This window comes from Cajanus cajan, chromosome 2, assembly GCF_000230855.2.
Source record: "Cajanus cajan strain Asha chromosome 2, NIPB_CcT2T_4, whole genome shotgun sequence".
In the NCBI taxonomy this organism is placed as follows: domain Eukaryota; kingdom Viridiplantae; phylum Streptophyta; class Magnoliopsida; order Fabales; family Fabaceae; genus Cajanus; species Cajanus cajan.
This window is the reverse complement of record NC_138518.1, coordinates 77,400,064-77,419,146: the sequence shown is the minus strand read 5'-3', so window position 1 is coordinate 77,419,146 and position 19,083 is coordinate 77,400,064. Positions and strand designations below refer to the sequence as shown.

Genomic DNA, 19,083 nt, shown 5'->3' with positions numbered 1-19,083 from the left:
ATCACTTTGCCCCCATGGGTGACTTGATCAATTTTGAAATGCGTCTTTTGATTACAAAAAGAGTACAAATTATCCCAGTGAGATAATGCCTGATTTTGATCATACGAACTTGGGTCAGAGAATCGCAAATATATCCTAAAGGACCCGTTTGTTGGCCAATGGAGAAACTCTGTTACGAGAATTCTCATGCTCCAATGAACATATTTAAATGGGACAGCTGTTAGACCCCCCCACTCCCGAACCTATATTTCACTTACACTTCGTAGAATAAAAAAAACTAAATAAAAAACACCCTTTGGGTGATATTGGCTGTTATATTTTGTGATCCACTCAAATTTCTAACCTAATGATACTTGGTAGCGTAAAATCTATGGATTTGCTGTTTCTATTGATCTATTATTGGATGAGACGACCCTTGTGTGGGGCTTATCATTGGATGAGATGGGCTTATCATTGGATGAGATGGGCTTATTATTGGATGTGATGACCTTTGTGTGGGACTGACACTTCCACCACGGCTAATCTTCAATGCTGTTAATGCTTTCTGGATTTCCATAGTCATGGCACTATCTACACTCCCAGATGATAGCTTTCTGTGAGACTTCTGCAGATGTAGCTTGAGTGAGCTGCTGCTTAGTCCAGCATTCTTCCCACAGATGGGGCAGACTTTCATCATCGGTTTCCGTTGATACCATTCCATCGAAACCTTTCCATGTAGTTTCAGATCAAGTTCCAGCAAGATCTTTGCAAAACCGTCGTTAGGTTGTGCTCGACGGTGTACTCGTTTCAGAGCTTGCCATGCTTCTAACAAAGTATACTTCCTGCAAAAGAAAAGCTTTGAGTTCAAAACCTGTTGAAACTATCACTGACTAGGAGTAGTAACCTTACATTTCAAACAACGTGAACTTATGGTAGCCAGGCGGTGAATTAGATTGTTTCATACCATTTAATCATGGAAGAATTGATGAGTATACTAAAAGTTTCTTTGGATACAAACTTATAAGTTTTTTTAAAAGTTTATCTATTATAGAGAAGTTCTTAAAAGTATTTTTAATTTGTATCCAAATAAACTCTGATATATATATATATATATATATATATATATATATATATATATATATATATATATTATGTTATGTTTTCTTCTAATTAAAATTAAAGTTTTTAGTACTTGTGGTGATGAACATATCAGCTATTAAAAATCATTTCATTCTGTACTAGAAATATATCTCATACAATTTTCATTTTTTACTTACTTCCTGAGCATTAAGTAAGCGAGAACCAACGTGACACTTCTGCTTCTGCCCTCAAAGCAATGAACTAAAACTTTTTGACCCGTTTGTTCAACATCATCTATAAAATCACATGCTTCGTCAAATATGCTGCTGATGTTATAATCATCACTGTCACATACCTGTTCAAATGGGACAAATGAATACAATCCATATGAAGACATGTTCCTTTAACGTAATATTAAAAGTAAATTTTAACAGAAAACAATATATTATAAAACCCAGAAGAACAAGAATGCATCACATCATATTGGATAGCAAATTTTGAGGCTAGCCTTAACTATTTATTTCTTTTGAGCAAGGTTGACATTTTTCTGGGTCACAATAAACTATCGGTCAAGGGAGATCAGAACATACCGACAATTTAAAAACACACAAAAAAAAGAGGATAGCCAAGCAAGATGTACCTTGTCAGTTTCTCGAGCCCATCATTTGTAAATCAGAAGGATTAGGGATATTTTGACTAAGGTGGATTCTCAATCCAAATCAGAGATAGAAAGCATTAACGGGTTTGCACCTAACAAATCAAGCATTGGGTTGGGATGATTGATCAATCGTGTAACTCTTGCCACGTTCATTTAAATTTCAGCACAAGGTAAGACAAACATCATTGTTTTGTCCATGCTTAGAGCAGAAAGATCATTCAAATTTGGGGGTGTTGGAGGAAAATAACATTTAGGGCATGCACCTAAGAGCTTAAACTTTCAGGATGACTGGTAGTTGACATTAGTCATTAGAAAATCAGTAAGTTATTAAAGTGAGAAATGAGCACGAGCATAAGGTTCCAATGAAAATTAACTTGATTAATCCTAAACGAAGATTTGATGGATAATTAATGAAGCAAAGTTGATAGATTAGGTGAGGCTCAACTGATTCTCGAATAAAATAAATTTCAGCAAATAAGATGATAGACTAGGTGAGGGTAAAAAAAAAAAAGTAAATATGACTTACAGAGAAATTCTTGTACTCAAATAGATCATGATACTGAGTTTCTGACTGTCCAATTTCATTGGTACACAAACACAAAATGTTTGTGATTCCCAAGTATTGCAATGTGTATACAGATCTTGCAGCCAGTGCTCCACCAATGAACAGACTACTTGTCACTGCTGAAGGTTTCTCAGTACTTGCTGCGTCTGATATCAATGCAATTCTCTCGAGAATATGCTCAAGTCTGACCTGAAAATTAAAAGGATAATGCATCATGAATGGAAACCCTCATAAATGAAAGGAATCTATTATATTTTAGCTTTGAATGTAATAAAGTGAAAGTAACCTTAAGTTCATATGCATCAACAACACTGTTATTATCACTACCCTCAAAAAATCCTGGATTGAAATTGTTCTCCTGGCATAGTTTAATAGCATCACTTTTAAGCATTTCATTCCACTGTTCCAATTCTTTATTGGATTCCGCATCAACCTGGAAAACATGATACAGAATAAAAAAGTGAAAAAAAAAAAAAAGGAACAAGCACGGTAAAAGTACTGTTTTATATGCTAAAGAAACAGAAAATTAGATTGCTCCCTAGTCTTATATTCCTATTTGCCAATCACCTTGGGACACAGGACTACACGAGTATGAGATTAGCACATGCATACAAGAGGGAGGGGGGAATGGAACTGTTTGTCATGATTAAAAAAAAAAAAGTATTTCCAATGTTTCCGTAACAGGCAACCTTCTGGAAAATGGATCCCCTGACTTTGTGGAGGGAAAGTTAGGGTAACTTAATACATTTCAACCGTTAGATTTGTAATAAATGATCAGATTGTGACACGTGTACACGTGTCACAATCTGATTTATTTTTATACATTTAACGGTTGAGATGTATTAAGTTACCATAACTTTATTTTCCCAAAGTCAGAGAATCCGGATCCCAACCTTCTGGTCTATGACATAGTGTAATCAATCATATCAGATAGACAATAAGGTAACAGAGAAATGACATACATAATCAAAATAAGAATTGTGGAAACTGATTCAGCAAAATCTGTGCTCTCAGTTATACCATGAAAGAAACAAGAGCACATTATTGTGAGAATTATAAGTATTGTCCGCATTGGTTAATTTCATATTTAGAAATGCAATAAAATCCAATAGTTTTGCATTATTAAAGCAATATGCTACTGACTGATTATTTATGATCAGCGTCAAAAGTTGTCAAACTGAAATGGTGCCAAAATAAAAAATTTCATGGAAAAATTGTGCCAAAACAATTCAGATTACTCCAAGAGCAGCACCGAAATCACAAGTAGACAAGGTTATGCTACCTATGACACCAACCTTGGCAAATTTATGGAAGTCTCGGAGCTTAGCAGTCAAGCGGAGACTACGAAGTGGTTCCCCATATCCTTTATAGAACTTTCCATGCCAACTTTCTCTTGACATAGGAGTAGAGTCACTGCAATCTCTATTGCCGGAAGATGATCCCCTTAAAGCAGCTCTATGTGATTCTGAGTCAATAAAATCATGATGGTTATCATTAGCAAGCCTTTCCTTACATGTTGGAGAGGAACAACTCCCGCCAGCAGCCAGTGAAGGTGAGTCAGGAACCAAAGAATCTTCTTTATCAGATTCTCCCGAAGATATTTTACTTATAATGTTCATAAACAATCGTAACAAAGTCTCAAGTCTTTGGTGAAGTGTGAGTAGGAATATATGAAATCCCTGAAGATCCCTAAGTGCACCACGGAAACCATTACGGAATGCATGAACTACATGCATCGTGTCACTTGCATGTACATCAGTTTTATCCACGTCTTCTGGTGGGGGACATCCTAATTTTCCTCCAGTTATATCATGTATCAGGTTTGAAGCAAATTCAGAACTATTGATTAGCAACTCAATCAACTTGGGGTAATTAACCTGATCGTTTGCACGTTTTCCAACAGGGGGACGCCGAGGAACACCAGAATCAATGGCTACTATGTTAAAGTCAGAAGACATTGATTCTTCTGAAGTTTGACTAGCAAGGCTCATGTCAGCAGATCTTGGTGATTCTGCAATCTCTGAAAGATCAGAGGATTGTGATATTAAGGTGGGATTATGAGAATTGAGTCTGCAATCTACTGAAGTTGACCTTCTTTCTTTCTGAAGTGCCCTGATCACCTTTGGTCTATATCGGTTAATTGCAGAATCAAAAGCTGCTTCTATCGAATCTGTATTTGCACAGATAGTCTTTTCAGCCAACAACAAATTTGCTGGGTTCCCACGCCATCTAAGCTCACGGCAAGGCAGTCTATCTTCGTTTCTGATGACAAGGTCCAGCATGAGTACCCTGCCAAGAGCTTCTGATGTTCTTTCTGCATATTCCCTTGACTCAAATGCACTTGTGTTTTCAAGCAAGGGTGAACCGTGTACATAACTGCAAGAAGATGTGAATCTTTAGAATTAACTATCAAAATGTATTGAAGAACAGTCATGTGCTTTTTCTGTTGCTGTACTATAGGATGTAGATAGCCTCTTTTTCCCATTTAATATAACACTAAGATGAACAATGATAGGCATTGACATATTCATAGAAACAAGGGTTGTCTAAGATTATTTTCTTTTTCTAGAGATGACCATATTAATGGCTTTCATTGTCTTTTCTAGGGATTAGTGACAGCAGGAATTGGTAACTTGCTCTCAATAACGCACACAAATGTGGTATAAATAAAATATTTCCTTTTCAGGGTGCCAACTTCCAGTATAGTTATTTCTTGGTGGTTCCCACTTGTCAAAACATTGTTAGTGTAACATTGAAATTTATCTGAAAATAACATTTCTTGGATGGTCTCCTACTTGCATTAACTTTGACAACACAGAAGCCACATTAGAAATTACAACACCAAGTCCAATCATAAACAAACATATCACTGGAAACCCAAAATCACCATTAAGTGGCAAAAGTGATAAAATCAAAGAGTTTGATATTTTGTGTACATCTATTTTCAGAATGGGAATACCATGAATCTTATTTTTTTTAACATGCCCTTACCTTGATACCAATTTGGATAAACTTCTCCATAAGCATTTATAATAGAAGAAAATAAGTAAAATGAACTGAATTTTTCACCTTTATAAAAGTTTGGTTAAGACTTCAATAAGAAATTCAATTTATTTTACTTTCTTATTTTCTTTTCTTATAAGTACTTACGAAGAAGTTTATTTAAAAAGAGTCATTTTTTAAATAGTGGAAACCATTATAAAGACTTCTTTTGTCCAAAGACTAGAGCTTCCTACCCAGGCAATCTTGATGCTCAGTGTGGTAAAAGGGAATGATAGGGACATTAAAAATCCAGTCAGAATTTCCAAAAATAAACCATCCATTGGTTTTCCACTTTTCCTACAAAGGCTAGGAAAAACTGCCTTCTATTTAGCATGCTTGGGAAACCGGCCAACTCAAGAAAATTACACAAGAATCAGGGATGACAGTTGCTTTGTCACACAAGGTGAAGGGACTTTTGTAAATGAGAAAGATCAATAATCTATTATAAAGATTTGCTTTTGGCTTGTCGAGCTCAGTCAAACAGATTCCTACACTGAGCTTACTGAAATTCCATGGAAAAAGTAAAATCAGAAGCATCACATTGGCAATGTCCACTTAACTTAAACCAGAGTTATTGGAAGCGACAAAGCAAGCAAAGGTATTCTGTGTTGCTGTGTTATAAATAAACCTGAACTAATTAAAATCAGATGGATCATACCTCATGAAAAAGAGACATCGACTAAGCTCAAGTGCTTCCAAAAGTTCAAAACATGTCATTTCACCAATTTCATCACCCTCAGAATTTGCTGCTTCTCTAGCTTTTTCTGTAGCTTCCTTTATTTGTTGCCATTCTGAACAGGTATTGTGAATGACTCTACCCTGCATCTTCCATTTAATAAATGAGAATGAATATGGTAGAAGTATAGTCTAATAGCTTAAACTTGCAATGTGGTACTTGAGTTATAAAACATAAGGGAAACAACCTGTGGAGTTTGGACTCCCAACCACTTGGCAAATTCATAGCCAAGGCGTTCAGACTGTGTTGCCATTCTTGATGATGATATCTTTATAACAGCTGCTGCTTCTTTTGGACAAGCACCAGCATTCCCAAGGCAATTGAAAAAGGCAAAGAAGACAACTCCTCCTGAGTTTACAGTTACCTATGTGCACACAACTGAGGAGACATTAAGACAGAAATTAAGAAAATACACATTTGATGTATATTTACTTTTTCTAATTTGTTACTATAAAGAAAATACAATACATAATTAATATAATGTTTGTCCGAAAAAAATCCCATCTAAATAGATATTAATTCTCCACTAGAATGCATTTATAGTACAAAAGCTATATCAGCAAGAAATCATTATTCTTTATAACTTCTAAAATTAACAATTATCAACATACTCAACCACATTTTCTCTCTGTATCTGACTAAGCTAAAGCAAAATTATGGGATCAAGTTTATGGCCATAAATAGAAGGGGCACACAGACAAAATCCAGAACGGATATCCATATTGCATGTAAAACCTATGTTAGCAATCCATGACACACAAGTTGCATCTAAAGCACCGCCCTTTTTTCCATTCACCCCTCATCATTGAATTAACCACAAAGTATTTATTGTACTAGTGTTTGTACACAACAATTATAGAATGCGATGAACCTCAAGAGCTTTGTTCATCTCATCCTCAGAATGTTCATTGCTACTGCTGTGTTCAGTGTGGTGCAGTGAAGAGAGCATGTCCCAAGAAAAGGAGCTCGATTCAACATCCAACATTGCAGCCTTCCCAAGCCTCTCCCACAAGCTTTCTGTCTGATCAGGGTGCAGGTTCAATTTTGAATCCCCCAACGGTTCTTTGATGCTGGACACAAACCATGAGCATTAGTAACAGCCACAAACTTCACTTGTTAACTATATGCCCCATTTGTCACCACCCCATCCTTAAAACCTTTTACTTTTTGTTCCCCAACCCATAGTTATTCTTTGTTATAGAAAATCTTGTTCGAAGAAATTATTAGGTAGTTTAGGATTAACCGCTGTCCATGGTTCCAAAACTAATCTTTACATGACATGCATCTAAGTTTTTTAATTTACAAGAATTAATGACACTTGATTACCTGTTATTACATGTTATGTAGAGAATAATTAAGAATTATGAGGTCCAGAACCACTAAATAATTTTTTCACTCTCAGACACTAATATGGGCATTTCTCTTAGTAGGAATTCGAACCTTTGTTCACTAGGTTGTTAGGGACTGCAATTTCGCTAAGCCCACCCCTGTTGTTTTCCCATCCCTAAAAGTAAAGCTATATAACATACACAACAAATGGCTTACACAGTACTGTACAAGTTAACAGAAGCAATGAAAGGGGATGGTAATAAGTAGCATTAATTTACTAACCAAGACGTAGAAAGCATGGTGGTGGAAGTGCGGTGAGGGAAGCCAGAATAACGATAGTTTGCAGTGCGTTTACGAACAATTTGGAGCCATTGCGTGAACCTAAACGCATGCCCTCCTGTGATATCTCCCAACATATACAAAGCCTGCATTCCCCAAACAGTGTTTCTCATCATTGTCATTGATCCATGCCATGCAGTTTCAAAATGTCATAAAAGGAAAAAAAGATAACAATTTGATACCCGAGAAGTCACAGTGAGAGGCAATGGGACCTCAATCTCAGCCTCAGACTCCCCACTCTCGAGTTCCAATTCCTTCTCTTGGCCTCTGCCCTGCAATGTCCACTGCGACATGCAAAATGTTATTAGTTTTCTATACAACACCAACCAGATGCAATCATGGATCTATGAAGTGCAGATCACAATCACAAAAACATGCATGTCATGTAATTATGTAATTCATCAAGGTGGTGCTTATTTGTTATTATATTAGTAGATGAAAGAGGGTGTTAAGTGCTAACCTGGTCTTGGTCTTTTGCCATATGGTATGGTTTTTGTGGGGATGGAAAGTCAAATTAGAAGGGAAAAATGCACGGAATAGGAGGCAAAGTAATCTGCTTTTTTTAAGGAGAGAGAATTGGGAGGGTTGTGAATTGTGGTAATGATGTTTTTGTCAATTGTCTTGTACATAACATAACATAACATAACATAGCTTTTTGAGTTGAGATTGAGTCATTGAGACACACAACAGAACAGGCTACTACTTGCACTACAAACTACAAACTGCAAACTGCAAACTGCAAACTTTGTATGATAACAACAATTAACAAATTAAGAAGAGTATATGTATGGTGGATCTAGAAAAAGGTTAAGATGATTATTGAGTGAGGCAGTAAACACTTGATTGAAGAGAGATGATTGGGATTGGGATTGGGATTGGGAATGGAAGATTGAGGTTTGAGGAAAGGGAATGAAATGATGAGTATCAATCATATCACCACAACCACTTTATTAGTGACGGTGGAATGAATGGAGTAGGGAATCTCTTCAGATTCATTTTTTTATCGTTTATTCTTTCTTGAATGATCATATTCAATCAGCTGTTTTTGTTATTATGTTTCAAATGTAATTAAAGTTTATACCAGTAAAACATATAATATTATTTATTGTTTCCGTATTTATACTCTCTATTAAAGATTAGAGCTCATTTTTTTAACATGAAATTGGGACTTGAAATATTACTTTACCGATCTAATTGAAAAGAATTATGTCTTTTTGTAAAAAAAAATGAAAAATAAACATATAACAAAACTTTATATTAAAATTTAATGTAAATTAATAATGTAAAATTCTTATTTTAATCAAATTAAAAAATTGTTTATAAGTTTTGTTTTGTATATTATTTCTATTTTTTTTCATTAGATCATTTATTTTAAAAATAATAGTCTTAATTTTAAGTTTAAATTTAACTCAATTTTATAAAATTATTTAATTTTTTAATCCAACAAAATCATCTTTTAAAAAGTTATTTCTACGTATATTACTTCAATCTTCAAGTTTCTGACAAATAAAATATATTATTTTAAGCTTCAAGTTTCTGACAAATAAAATATATTAATGTAAAATATTTTTATGTTGTCATGAATCATATGATGTTTAATTTTATGATAATTATCTTAAAAATTATATATTTTTTGGGTATGAAAAATAGTTAGAAATAATTTAATTGTTTGTCTAAAGTTAGAACATTTAAAAATGTATTATATTTTTCTTATGAGTTTGAGATTTCTTATTTATACTAAAATTATGTTCTAGGAATAGGAATAAATTTCTTATTTCTTAATGTGATCTCGTAAATCATGAGACATTATTTATTACAATTAATAATTCCATAAATCATGTTATTATAACTTTTTATTACAAATCATGTTATTATGATCATTATCATGTACTAGTTGGTTCACCTTTGTATGATTTTTTTTCTTTCACATATGTTGATAATAATTTATTGTTAAATATCTGTTATTATTTTTTACAATATTTTAAGGATGATTAAAATATTATTTTTCTTAATCTAATTTTATTAATTTTTTTTTGTTAATATAGGTCAATTTTTAACGTAATAATTAATGATAAATATTTTTATATAAATTTTATAATTACTTTTACTTTTAAATTTATAATAATTTAAAATTAATGTAATCAATATTTTATGAAACCATTATTATATAATGAATAGAATATTAATTAATTATGTAACTTTACGATGTACATTAAACTCATCTTAGAATTCCTGTCTGGTGCCTTAAGAATATGGACTTATTTTAACGAAGTTATATTATGATAATACTATGAGCATTGAGATCTCGCAACGGTCTTTTCTGTCTTCTGTCCCCCTCCACGTGGTGTTGGGTCAATTCTGTTTTAGTATAAGATATTAAGATGCTTATTCATCATGTAAATTCAAATTAAATTTTGTGTGTTACATGGTTTTATAGTGTTGCGGGGAGGGACAAGACAAGACAACCCTCTCAAAATCTAATGCCTACGAGGAAAGGCAATACAGGCTTTGTCAGCCAACACCGACAACAAAAAAATCAACAATATTAAAACATTACTACTCACAAATCCATGATTTGCAAGACCATTTTCTATTTAGTTCCTTTCTATGTGGATATGTTAGAAAGTAATGAATTGGACCTATGCAATTTTGCACATAATGCTCTTCATCATACTATTTAATTCAACCCCAAAGTATCCATAATATGGTTAGCCCAATTATTTCAAGGTGAGTACTATAATTCACATCCGTGTAAGTTAATTTTGCACAGCACAGTGCCTAAATTTGAAAGATGTAAAGGTGACTAAAGTGTAAGTTAATTTTTCTTTACTGTCAAATTAATTGTAAAAATTACGCGTTTTACTTAATTGAACTAAATTGGTGGAGAACTTAACTGTATTAGTGTTCGATTGTGCCTATTATTTTTTTAAAGACTATCTATGAAAAGAATTTGATAATTTTTAAAAAATTACATTTTAAATTTTTTCTATGTGTCCAAACATACAAGAGAAAATAAATTATTTATTTTGATTTTGTGTCGATTAGAGTCCTCATGCATTCATTTTTAGTAATCATTAAAAAGTTTCGTACTAATAAAGATTTTATATATATTTATAAATTTATATTTATTTTCTTATTTTAATAATATGAATTATTAATCAATCATATATAATATTTACATATTTAGATAGATTTAATGACTTTTACAATAAATAATTAAACATGTTTCTATAATAAATTTGATGACTTTTATAATAAATAACTAAACATGTTTGTATAATAAATTGTAATTAATTAAGTGTAAAAGTATTTTACGTTAGAGCATCTCCAATAGAGGTTGTTTATAAGCAATTCTTGCGCCACATCACTGTCACATCAGCTTTGTCCTACTTTATGAATTGCTTAAATTTAAGTAACTTATAAAGTGGACCAGAGTTAATGTGACAATGATGTGGTACAGGAAATTGCTTATAAACAACCTCCATTAGAGATGCTCTTATAAAGAACATCAAATCCAAATACTAAAATGAGAGAGGCCTTACTTTTTTTTTTTTTTTTTTTTTTGCATCTTTGTACGATAAAGGGCTAGTAAAGCAAGCCATTTCAGCGCATGTTTTATGCTGTTTCTTGCTCAGCATAGAAATAGGATCAGAAGTGAAGCCAATGAGCTAGTACTAGTTTCCCTCAAGAAATGATTTTGTCTTCAGCTGAACCAGCAATAACCATAGTTTCTCGTAGATGATGGCATGCAATTTCATGGAGGACAAATCATGGTTTTAAACTTTGAGGGTACATGTAATATTCGGTGATAACAATTATGCATATGTCCAGTCAATAGTAAATGGAATATAAGTCAATGCCTGTGTCTGAGAGCATATAGATCCCTAGTTTATAGGGTCACCATTGTGAAGCTGTTTGACACTGTTAAGGGCCATTATTAAAACATAGACAATTGGAAAGCTTCCTATTACATATAGGGGGAGGCACCCCATTTGGTCTTGATTCTCGAAAATCATACTTTTGGCTATGGATAAAGCAAAGTGAATGTAATAAATATGACTTAAATGTATGTTTTATTGAAAATTAAGAATTACTTTATTTATCATTATAACCTATAATATAGAATGTTTAATAGTGAATGGTCAAATTTTCCTAATAGACAAAATATTTTGTGCAAATCTAATTTGTCCGATGTATAGCAATATTCCTATTGACTCAGCTCTGGGCAAATTGCAGCAAGGATTTTTTACTGCTACTGTATGTTTTTACTTTTGAGTGATTACTATTTATTATAAGCAGAACAGCAGAAGTTTGTTAAGCCAAGTTTTAAAAGTTTGGTTACTTTGTGAGAATTACTATTAGAACACACATACTATTATATTGCTGTTTCTATGCCACTTCTTTTGTCTACACATCATTTTACACAAGATATCTAAATCTAACGTGACATTGCTGATGTTTGCACAGATGGTAGAATTAATTTATGTACGAGGAATAATTCTCTTTGTTTGCGTATAAATTTTGAAAAAGAATCCAGCTGCATCCTCTTTTACAGAAATTCATAGCCATGGAACCATTACATTTGACATCCCCATGAACAAACAAGAACTAAAAAACACAGGTACAAAAGGAAGGGTCCCCCTTTTGGGTCCATAACGGAAGTTAATTGACATGTGATTCATGAAACCACAAAATTCTTGTGTCTTTGATTGAAATCACGTTTTCTTGTTAATTAACTGCCGTTTGTGGACCCCCCCCCCCCCACCCAATTCTTTTTTACTTCGAGATTCTACATTGTTAATACATTCCTTGAATAATTATATAGTACAATTTTTAGGCTTACTCACAATCTCTCAACTAAATTAGAAAAAAAAAATCTTAAGTTTTATCAGAAAATTCAGGTAGGGGCTTATCTTCCAAGAATGACTTGAACAAAACAAGCGATCTTTGAGGCTGTGAGAAAGGGACTTCATGGGAGGCACCTCTTACGGTGGCAAATGAGAGGATATTGCCATAAACTTGAGTCCATCCACCAACCTAAACAAAATTTTGTATACTCAAATCAGTTCATGTATATGTATAAAACGAATTGGATTGTGTTTTTTTAGTGTTTTACTTCCGTGAGAAATACCTCCTACTATAGTTATGCATGTATATATAAAATAGTTTAACCAAAATGTTTAGTAGTATATACCTGCTGGCCTTCAAACCATACTCTATAAGGGACTGTTGTATTCAGCCTTAGTTGTCTAGCAAGCTTTTGAACCAAGGTGCGGCTTCCAGTAAGTGGAATTACTGAATCTTGATCTCCACTATAATGACAACAAAATATGTTTTTGTTAATTGGCACTTAAAAAGCATACACATGAACCTTCATGTTCAACTAAGCAAATACAATCAATAAGAAGGAAAGATTTTAGCTCTAGTTTACCTGTAAATTAAGACCCGAACTCCAGCTTTTATAAGTGATCCAACAACAGGAAGTGTTGGTACCTCCAGGTTGAGCATATCATAGTCCAGAATGCTGTTACCAACACACAATGTCACAAAGCCTGTTATTAGGATTGGTCATAATTACAAAATAAACTTACTATGATTACTGGTATTTCATGTTCCAAAGAAAAATTAAGCAAATCCATTAGGGTGACCAAAATAACTTGATAAATGATAACAATTGTTTTTCTTCTTTTTTGAAGAAATTACTTGCTGCAGACATCCCACTTTCGAACTCCAACAAGCTTGGCATGGAGAACCTTTTGCACATCTTTTCGGTTTAAGTAATTTCTAACTTTGTCATCTACACATACATCTATGCTCTCATTTGTTTGCTGTTTGGAAATAGGGTAAAAAGAGCTCTTTAAGACATAAGGAACAAGCCAATTTGATATTTTTTTTACCAGAAGTATAATAGTGAAAAAATGATAGTAAAACATCCACAAGGGAAAGTCAACGAGAGAGAACTCACTTGGCCTTGAGGACAAAAAGCTTTGGATTGTGAAAGCACTGAGGAAATGCAAACATCAAGGGTGACATCATATTTGTCCACAAATTTACTGGTTTCTCTGCTTACTTGCCTCATAACCTTTGAACAAAGTGGCGAAATTGAGTCTCTATAGTATTCACTGACATACCGGGAATAATTACAACCTGTAGTGAACAATTTGTACGTTGAATCTGATATCAATCCGTGAGACCAGAAGAACTCAGCCCTTGAATTGAAGTCTGTGGCATATTCTAGAACTGGATTACCCAACTGCAATAAAAGAGACCAATTTAGTATTATGCATTATTAGCGATGTCATTAGTCTAAGAAAGAAGAATGGTTGATAAATGAATGACGTGTTACTCACAGCTATGCCTTTCAGATTGAATATCTTCTCCTTTTTGTTTATTTCAATCATGAGCTTTGCAAGTTGTGGAACATAATGCCCTGATGTTGATAAAGAAAAATGTGTAACATGAAATAATAGTGATTGCTATATGTGTAACTGGCATTTCGAAATTTAGTTTTTCTAGAAATGATGGCTGAAAAGTGACGTGGCATGCTTACCTGCATAACTTTCTCCTGCTAGAAACAAATCTCTCTGTCTGTATTGAGGGAACTTGTTAAACCAGTGTTGCAAGAATACAAGATTGTCCCTGGCTTTAGAAATCAAAAGTACTACTTCAGATGACAGAAGGGAATAATGACTATTTGTGCGTTCAAGGAGTGGCATGTAGAAATCAGAACAATGCCATTCCAATGCAACCGTTGAGGACAAGGGAGGAAAATAATCAAAGAGAGTATATCATATCATGCAAAAGTTGTGTGGCATTTTTAGCACTAATTGCTGTTTTTGTCTCGACTTTTTAAAAGCCTAAACATCATGCATATTGTACATACCTTTTTCGACAGAAGATATGATTTAAAGAAGCTTTCTAAAGAAGACCTTATTTATCTCAAAAGATTAAAAAAAAAAAGGTTCTAAAGCAATTGATATTAACATAAGATAGATTTACCTGTTGTCTCATCATTCACATTCTTATAGGAGAAGCCACCTTTAGCATAAGAGAACCCCACTCCAACTGGTGTCTCCAAATACAACATGTTTGTCTCTGCATCACAAAGTAACTCTATCATATTGGAGCAATTCTTGCACATATAATGGAGTAGTCAATGCCTCAATGGAGTACCTCTGTTCCAACTGTACTCATTTTTTATCAGAACTTCCCCATTGGGTCTAAAAGGTCCATTTTCAGAGAATGCACCCACTCCCAGAGAAGAACAACCAGGTCCTGTAAACAGGAATTAACTTGCATACATTTAAAGTCTCTAAGAAATTTCAAAGTCATATTCTGAAACTAAATGGTCTATGAGCGTGTTTGGATAAAAGGTAGAAGTACTTTTAAAAACTTCTCTACTAAAAATAAAGAGTTTTTTTTTTTTTTTTTTTTTTTTCTAATATAGAAACTCTTAAAAGCGTTTTTAAGCTTGTATTAAAACAGACTTTATATTCTACACTGATATTATGCATTTTTTTTATCCAAAGTCTTGAACTTATTCTAATTTTTACGGTAGTGTTACATAAATATAACTGTAGCAAGTGAGAGATTGCAGACCTCCATTGAGCCAGAGAACAAGAGGCTTTGAAGCTGGATCAGTTTCTGATTCAACAAAATAGTAAAAGAGAGCCTTGTGTTTCATGTCATCAACTGTGACATATCCTGAGAACTGTTGGAAGCCTATGTTGGGTTGGCCAGGAAGCCGAACAATTCTATCTGCATGATAAGAGAGACAGAAGATCTCAAAGGAAAAGCTCAGCTGAAGCAACACCACAGTTATTGCCATGGTTTTCCTTGTTGGCCAGTGCATCATCTTTCACAAAATGGAGAGTAGGACTAAGGTAAAACAGTTTCAGAAAGAGAGAGGTGTGTGCTGCTTTTAAATTGTTACAATGTTACTACTGAGTACTTACTGCATGGGGTTAAATGTGGGCCACTTTGTGAATGGGAGCTGCTTTCTACCTCATTATATGATTATAGTTTTAGCTTTATTATAATTTTTTTCCTTGCATGCTGGCTAGAAAATGGTGGTGAAAGTGATGTATGAGGGGCATGGATCATAGTGTGTTGGGTCAGTCTATGAAGCAAAAAGAAAGTTGTGTATGCATACTTGGGCCTTCAAATGTTTGAATGAGTCAGTGTATAAAGTTTTGCTGCTATGAAAAGGAAACTAGCTATTGGAATGTGGGCTTCCTCGATAATATTCTCTTGAGTATTACAGTGTGTAGATCTTCTTTTAGACTTCTAGTTCTACTTTTTTTTTTCTGGTTTTGATGCATCAACTACAAATACCTTGTAACTCTTTTGTTTTTTACCACACCAACTGGGTGGTGGGTGGCTGGGTTAAAATGACTAATGTAGTGTATTTTAGGATTAGAAAAAATAAAATTACTCATTTTCTGTATTCCCGAGTTCCTGAGTCACCAGAGAATATAAGTACTTGATAGCATCTTAGGGTATATTGCAGGTTGTATACAGATATACACGGTTTCTTTTTGGTTTTCCCAAAAACTTGTTTGATTGATTAACTTTTTTTTTATCAACAAGTACGGGCAAGATTTTGCACAGCTACAAAGTGGTTACAGCATGGAGATTCCAAGAGAAACTGAGCAATCCTACTCTTGTAATGACCACTATATTTTAAAATTTAAATACACTGGCATGTCAGAGAAGCTAGTAATCTAGTTTTCTCAAATACATCATTGACCAACAAAAATAATTTAAAGCCGCACTATTTACTTATTTTCTTTCATACAAAGAACGTGGTATATTTGAGAACTTGGTAAGCTCAATGATGAGATTTCCCTAAGGACCATACTGTAGGAACTTGAATGGAATAGATTTAAATTCCAAAGAGGAAATCAGCTCAGTCCTCCTACTTTTTCCGCGGTGGTTAAGGACTTATCTTTATGTTGTTATGTGGGAATGAACTCGTTCTATTTGACCAGTTGTGAAAAGGCTTTTCCCATAATGATAGGGTAAACCTTGATTCTTTTTCTTTTCTTCCAAGCCTTTTTGTCCTAGTGATACAAAGCAACTACCCTCCAGCATATATCACTTCTCTTTTTCTTTTCAAATACAAACTCACATGCTGGCCTATACGGAGCCACATGTCCCCATCGTGGTCTCTAACACTTACAAGCCAACTTTTCCATTGTTGGGGGACCTCCCTCAATTCATCACTTCACCAGCTGTGTTAGATCTGTATGTTATTACCAAGAAGTTGTTGGTTTGAGTTATACTAGACTCAGTCTCCTTAAATAAGGTCTCGAATTTGAGTTGTGTATAAAAAAACGTGATTGAAAGAAGAGATTCTACTAAAAGTGGCTAGCCAAATTTTTTGACAAAAATTATTCTTTAGCAAAACTAGTGAATACTTCGACTAATAACATGATTTACAAAAAAAATTGTATGCTAGCCATTCGGTAACTCAATTTATGGATGTTTATGGTTTGGCAAACACAATCGAGTGATATCATTGGACCCTATATATCCAAGTACGGTTAGAACATGGGAGAAAAGATAGTCTAATCATAATATAATTGCTACAAAGTCTAGTCATTGCAACCCAACTTCCCTTAAGCTAAGGAAGAAGAACATAAGAGAGTGAGTGTAAGTAGTAGAACAAACAAATGATAAAAAGACAAATGTGATCTATATGTATATGGTGGGGTTCTGCTATATATACATGCAGCTCAAAGAACTGGTAAAGGAGGGGAAAAAATGGTCCCTACCTTAATAGCTTTTACAGAAGGCTCTCAGATTTTTCATCATTAGCTGCACTAGTGTCACTTATGTATTGTCAAATTACGAACGACTCTGAAACGTTAACTTAACACAAATTCTACTCCCACCTAACCCCTACCTGATTCAAGGTTCATTCTTCATGCTTGTAGCAATTTATGAGACGACATGGCAGAATAGATTAAACTATTCACATCGTCCCTTGTAATTGTCCCAATTTTAAGATTTAGTCCCTATATGAAAAATTATAAACTTTAGTCCTCACACATGCGTGTTAGTTTAAGTTCTGGTCCCTCACGTTAACATCAGAGAAAACTTTCTAACAGTCTAAAATCGTTACAAAAACTTTGGTGACAAATTGTTTAAATATATATATATATATATATAAATTAAAAATTACAATTTTCTCATATAAAGACTAAAACTTAAAATGAGAACAACTTACACTGATAAAGTGAATAGTTTAATCTATATATTATAATACAGTAGAACGGTAGAAGTGGTTAGGAAGACTTTTGGAGCATTGAAGTTGGATAATGTGTTGGGGAGTGAGACAATGTAATTGTATGCTTTTAGATCGTTGCAAAGTAGAGAAAGGACTGCTACTACTTTGCTCACTCTTTTGGTTTTGTAACTTGGTGGCCATAAAAGACACAAAGTGGAGAAAAAGCTGATCCACTTTAACTATTTAATTACACAGACTTTCCTTCTTTTTATGTCTGGGGTGTTGTCACTCGCCACCGCGATAAGAACGTTGATTTGATTAGTGGGTCGAGGGTTTGCAAGAAGTTTGATGATAGTTCATCTTTTTCCTCTAACTAAGGACTCCGGAGAATGGATTAGGGATGTGAACCAAAACCTTTGTGCGTCATCATACTTAATCATGATATAACATCTAAAACAACTTGACATTAGATTATTCAAAAGAATAAGGTATTTCTAGTTTTAAGTTTTTATATTTTAAGTAAATATTTAATATTCTAAGTTTTTAGTTTTTTTTACACCAATATCTGCATTAGCTGAACCTTTTGATCAACATATTGCTTGGTATTTAAAGATATTAGTTGGTAACTGTATATCTGAGACTACAGGAAAAAATATATTAAACCCTAATTCCTTTTGTATACGACCCGAGAAAAAATGGTGCGCAAAAGGATAAACGCATCGGAAAAGAGAAAATAATATAATCGACGTTCATACGCAGATGAACATTCAAACTTAACTGAAGCAATAACTTCACACCATTTATCGTATGTCTCTTACATTACAGGCTTGAGGCTACACTTCAACATCAGATACCATGTTAATTAGTTATCCTTTTAATAAATTGCAGCTGAGTAATAGATTCAGATGTGGAAGAGTGGAAGAAACCTTGTAGTTGTGGCCTAATTCAGAGTAATGCTACTAGTATGTTCAAATAAAAACACGAAAATAGGGAAATATAAGTTACAACTGTCCCCATACAGCGAAGCAGTTGATCTTTTATGCTTATGATTGGAATGATTATTATATTGGCACATTTGGAATTTGAATAAAAAATATTGCATAATTGGTTGGATTGCAATTTTT

At 33.7% G+C, this 19,083-nt stretch overlaps 2 protein-coding genes across 2 annotated transcripts; both read right to left on the bottom strand.

Annotated features, from left to right (window-relative positions):
• Positions 1-23: 23 nt before the first annotated feature.
• On the bottom strand, positions 24-8,755 carry LOC109813674 (dual specificity protein phosphatase PHS1). Its single transcript, XM_020377903.3, has 11 exons — positions 8,189-8,755; positions 7,911-8,012; positions 7,672-7,814; positions 6,932-7,130; positions 6,248-6,424; positions 5,983-6,143; positions 3,578-4,658; positions 2,569-2,715; positions 2,244-2,471; positions 1,257-1,414; positions 24-821 (listed from the first exon to the last, which is right to left on the bottom strand). Exons 1-11 carry the CDS (start codon positions 8,207-8,209, stop codon positions 386-388), a joined length of 2,853 nt encoding a protein of 950 aa, XP_020233492.1. The 5' UTR covers positions 8,210-8,755; the 3' UTR covers positions 24-385.
• Positions 8,756-12,050: 3,295 nt separating this feature from the next.
• Positions 12,051-19,051, bottom strand: LOC109813708 (serine carboxypeptidase-like 45). Its single transcript, XM_020377949.3, has 10 exons — positions 15,328-19,051; positions 14,902-15,003; positions 14,728-14,823; positions 14,279-14,371; positions 14,079-14,158; positions 13,694-13,981; positions 13,432-13,556; positions 13,160-13,252; positions 12,923-13,040; positions 12,051-12,765 (listed from the first exon to the last, which is right to left on the bottom strand). The coding sequence occupies exons 1-10, from the start codon at positions 15,581-15,583 to the stop codon at positions 12,607-12,609; spliced, it is 1,410 nt and encodes a 469-aa protein (XP_020233538.1). The 5' UTR covers positions 15,584-19,051; the 3' UTR covers positions 12,051-12,606.
• Positions 19,052-19,083: the final 32 nt, after the last annotated feature.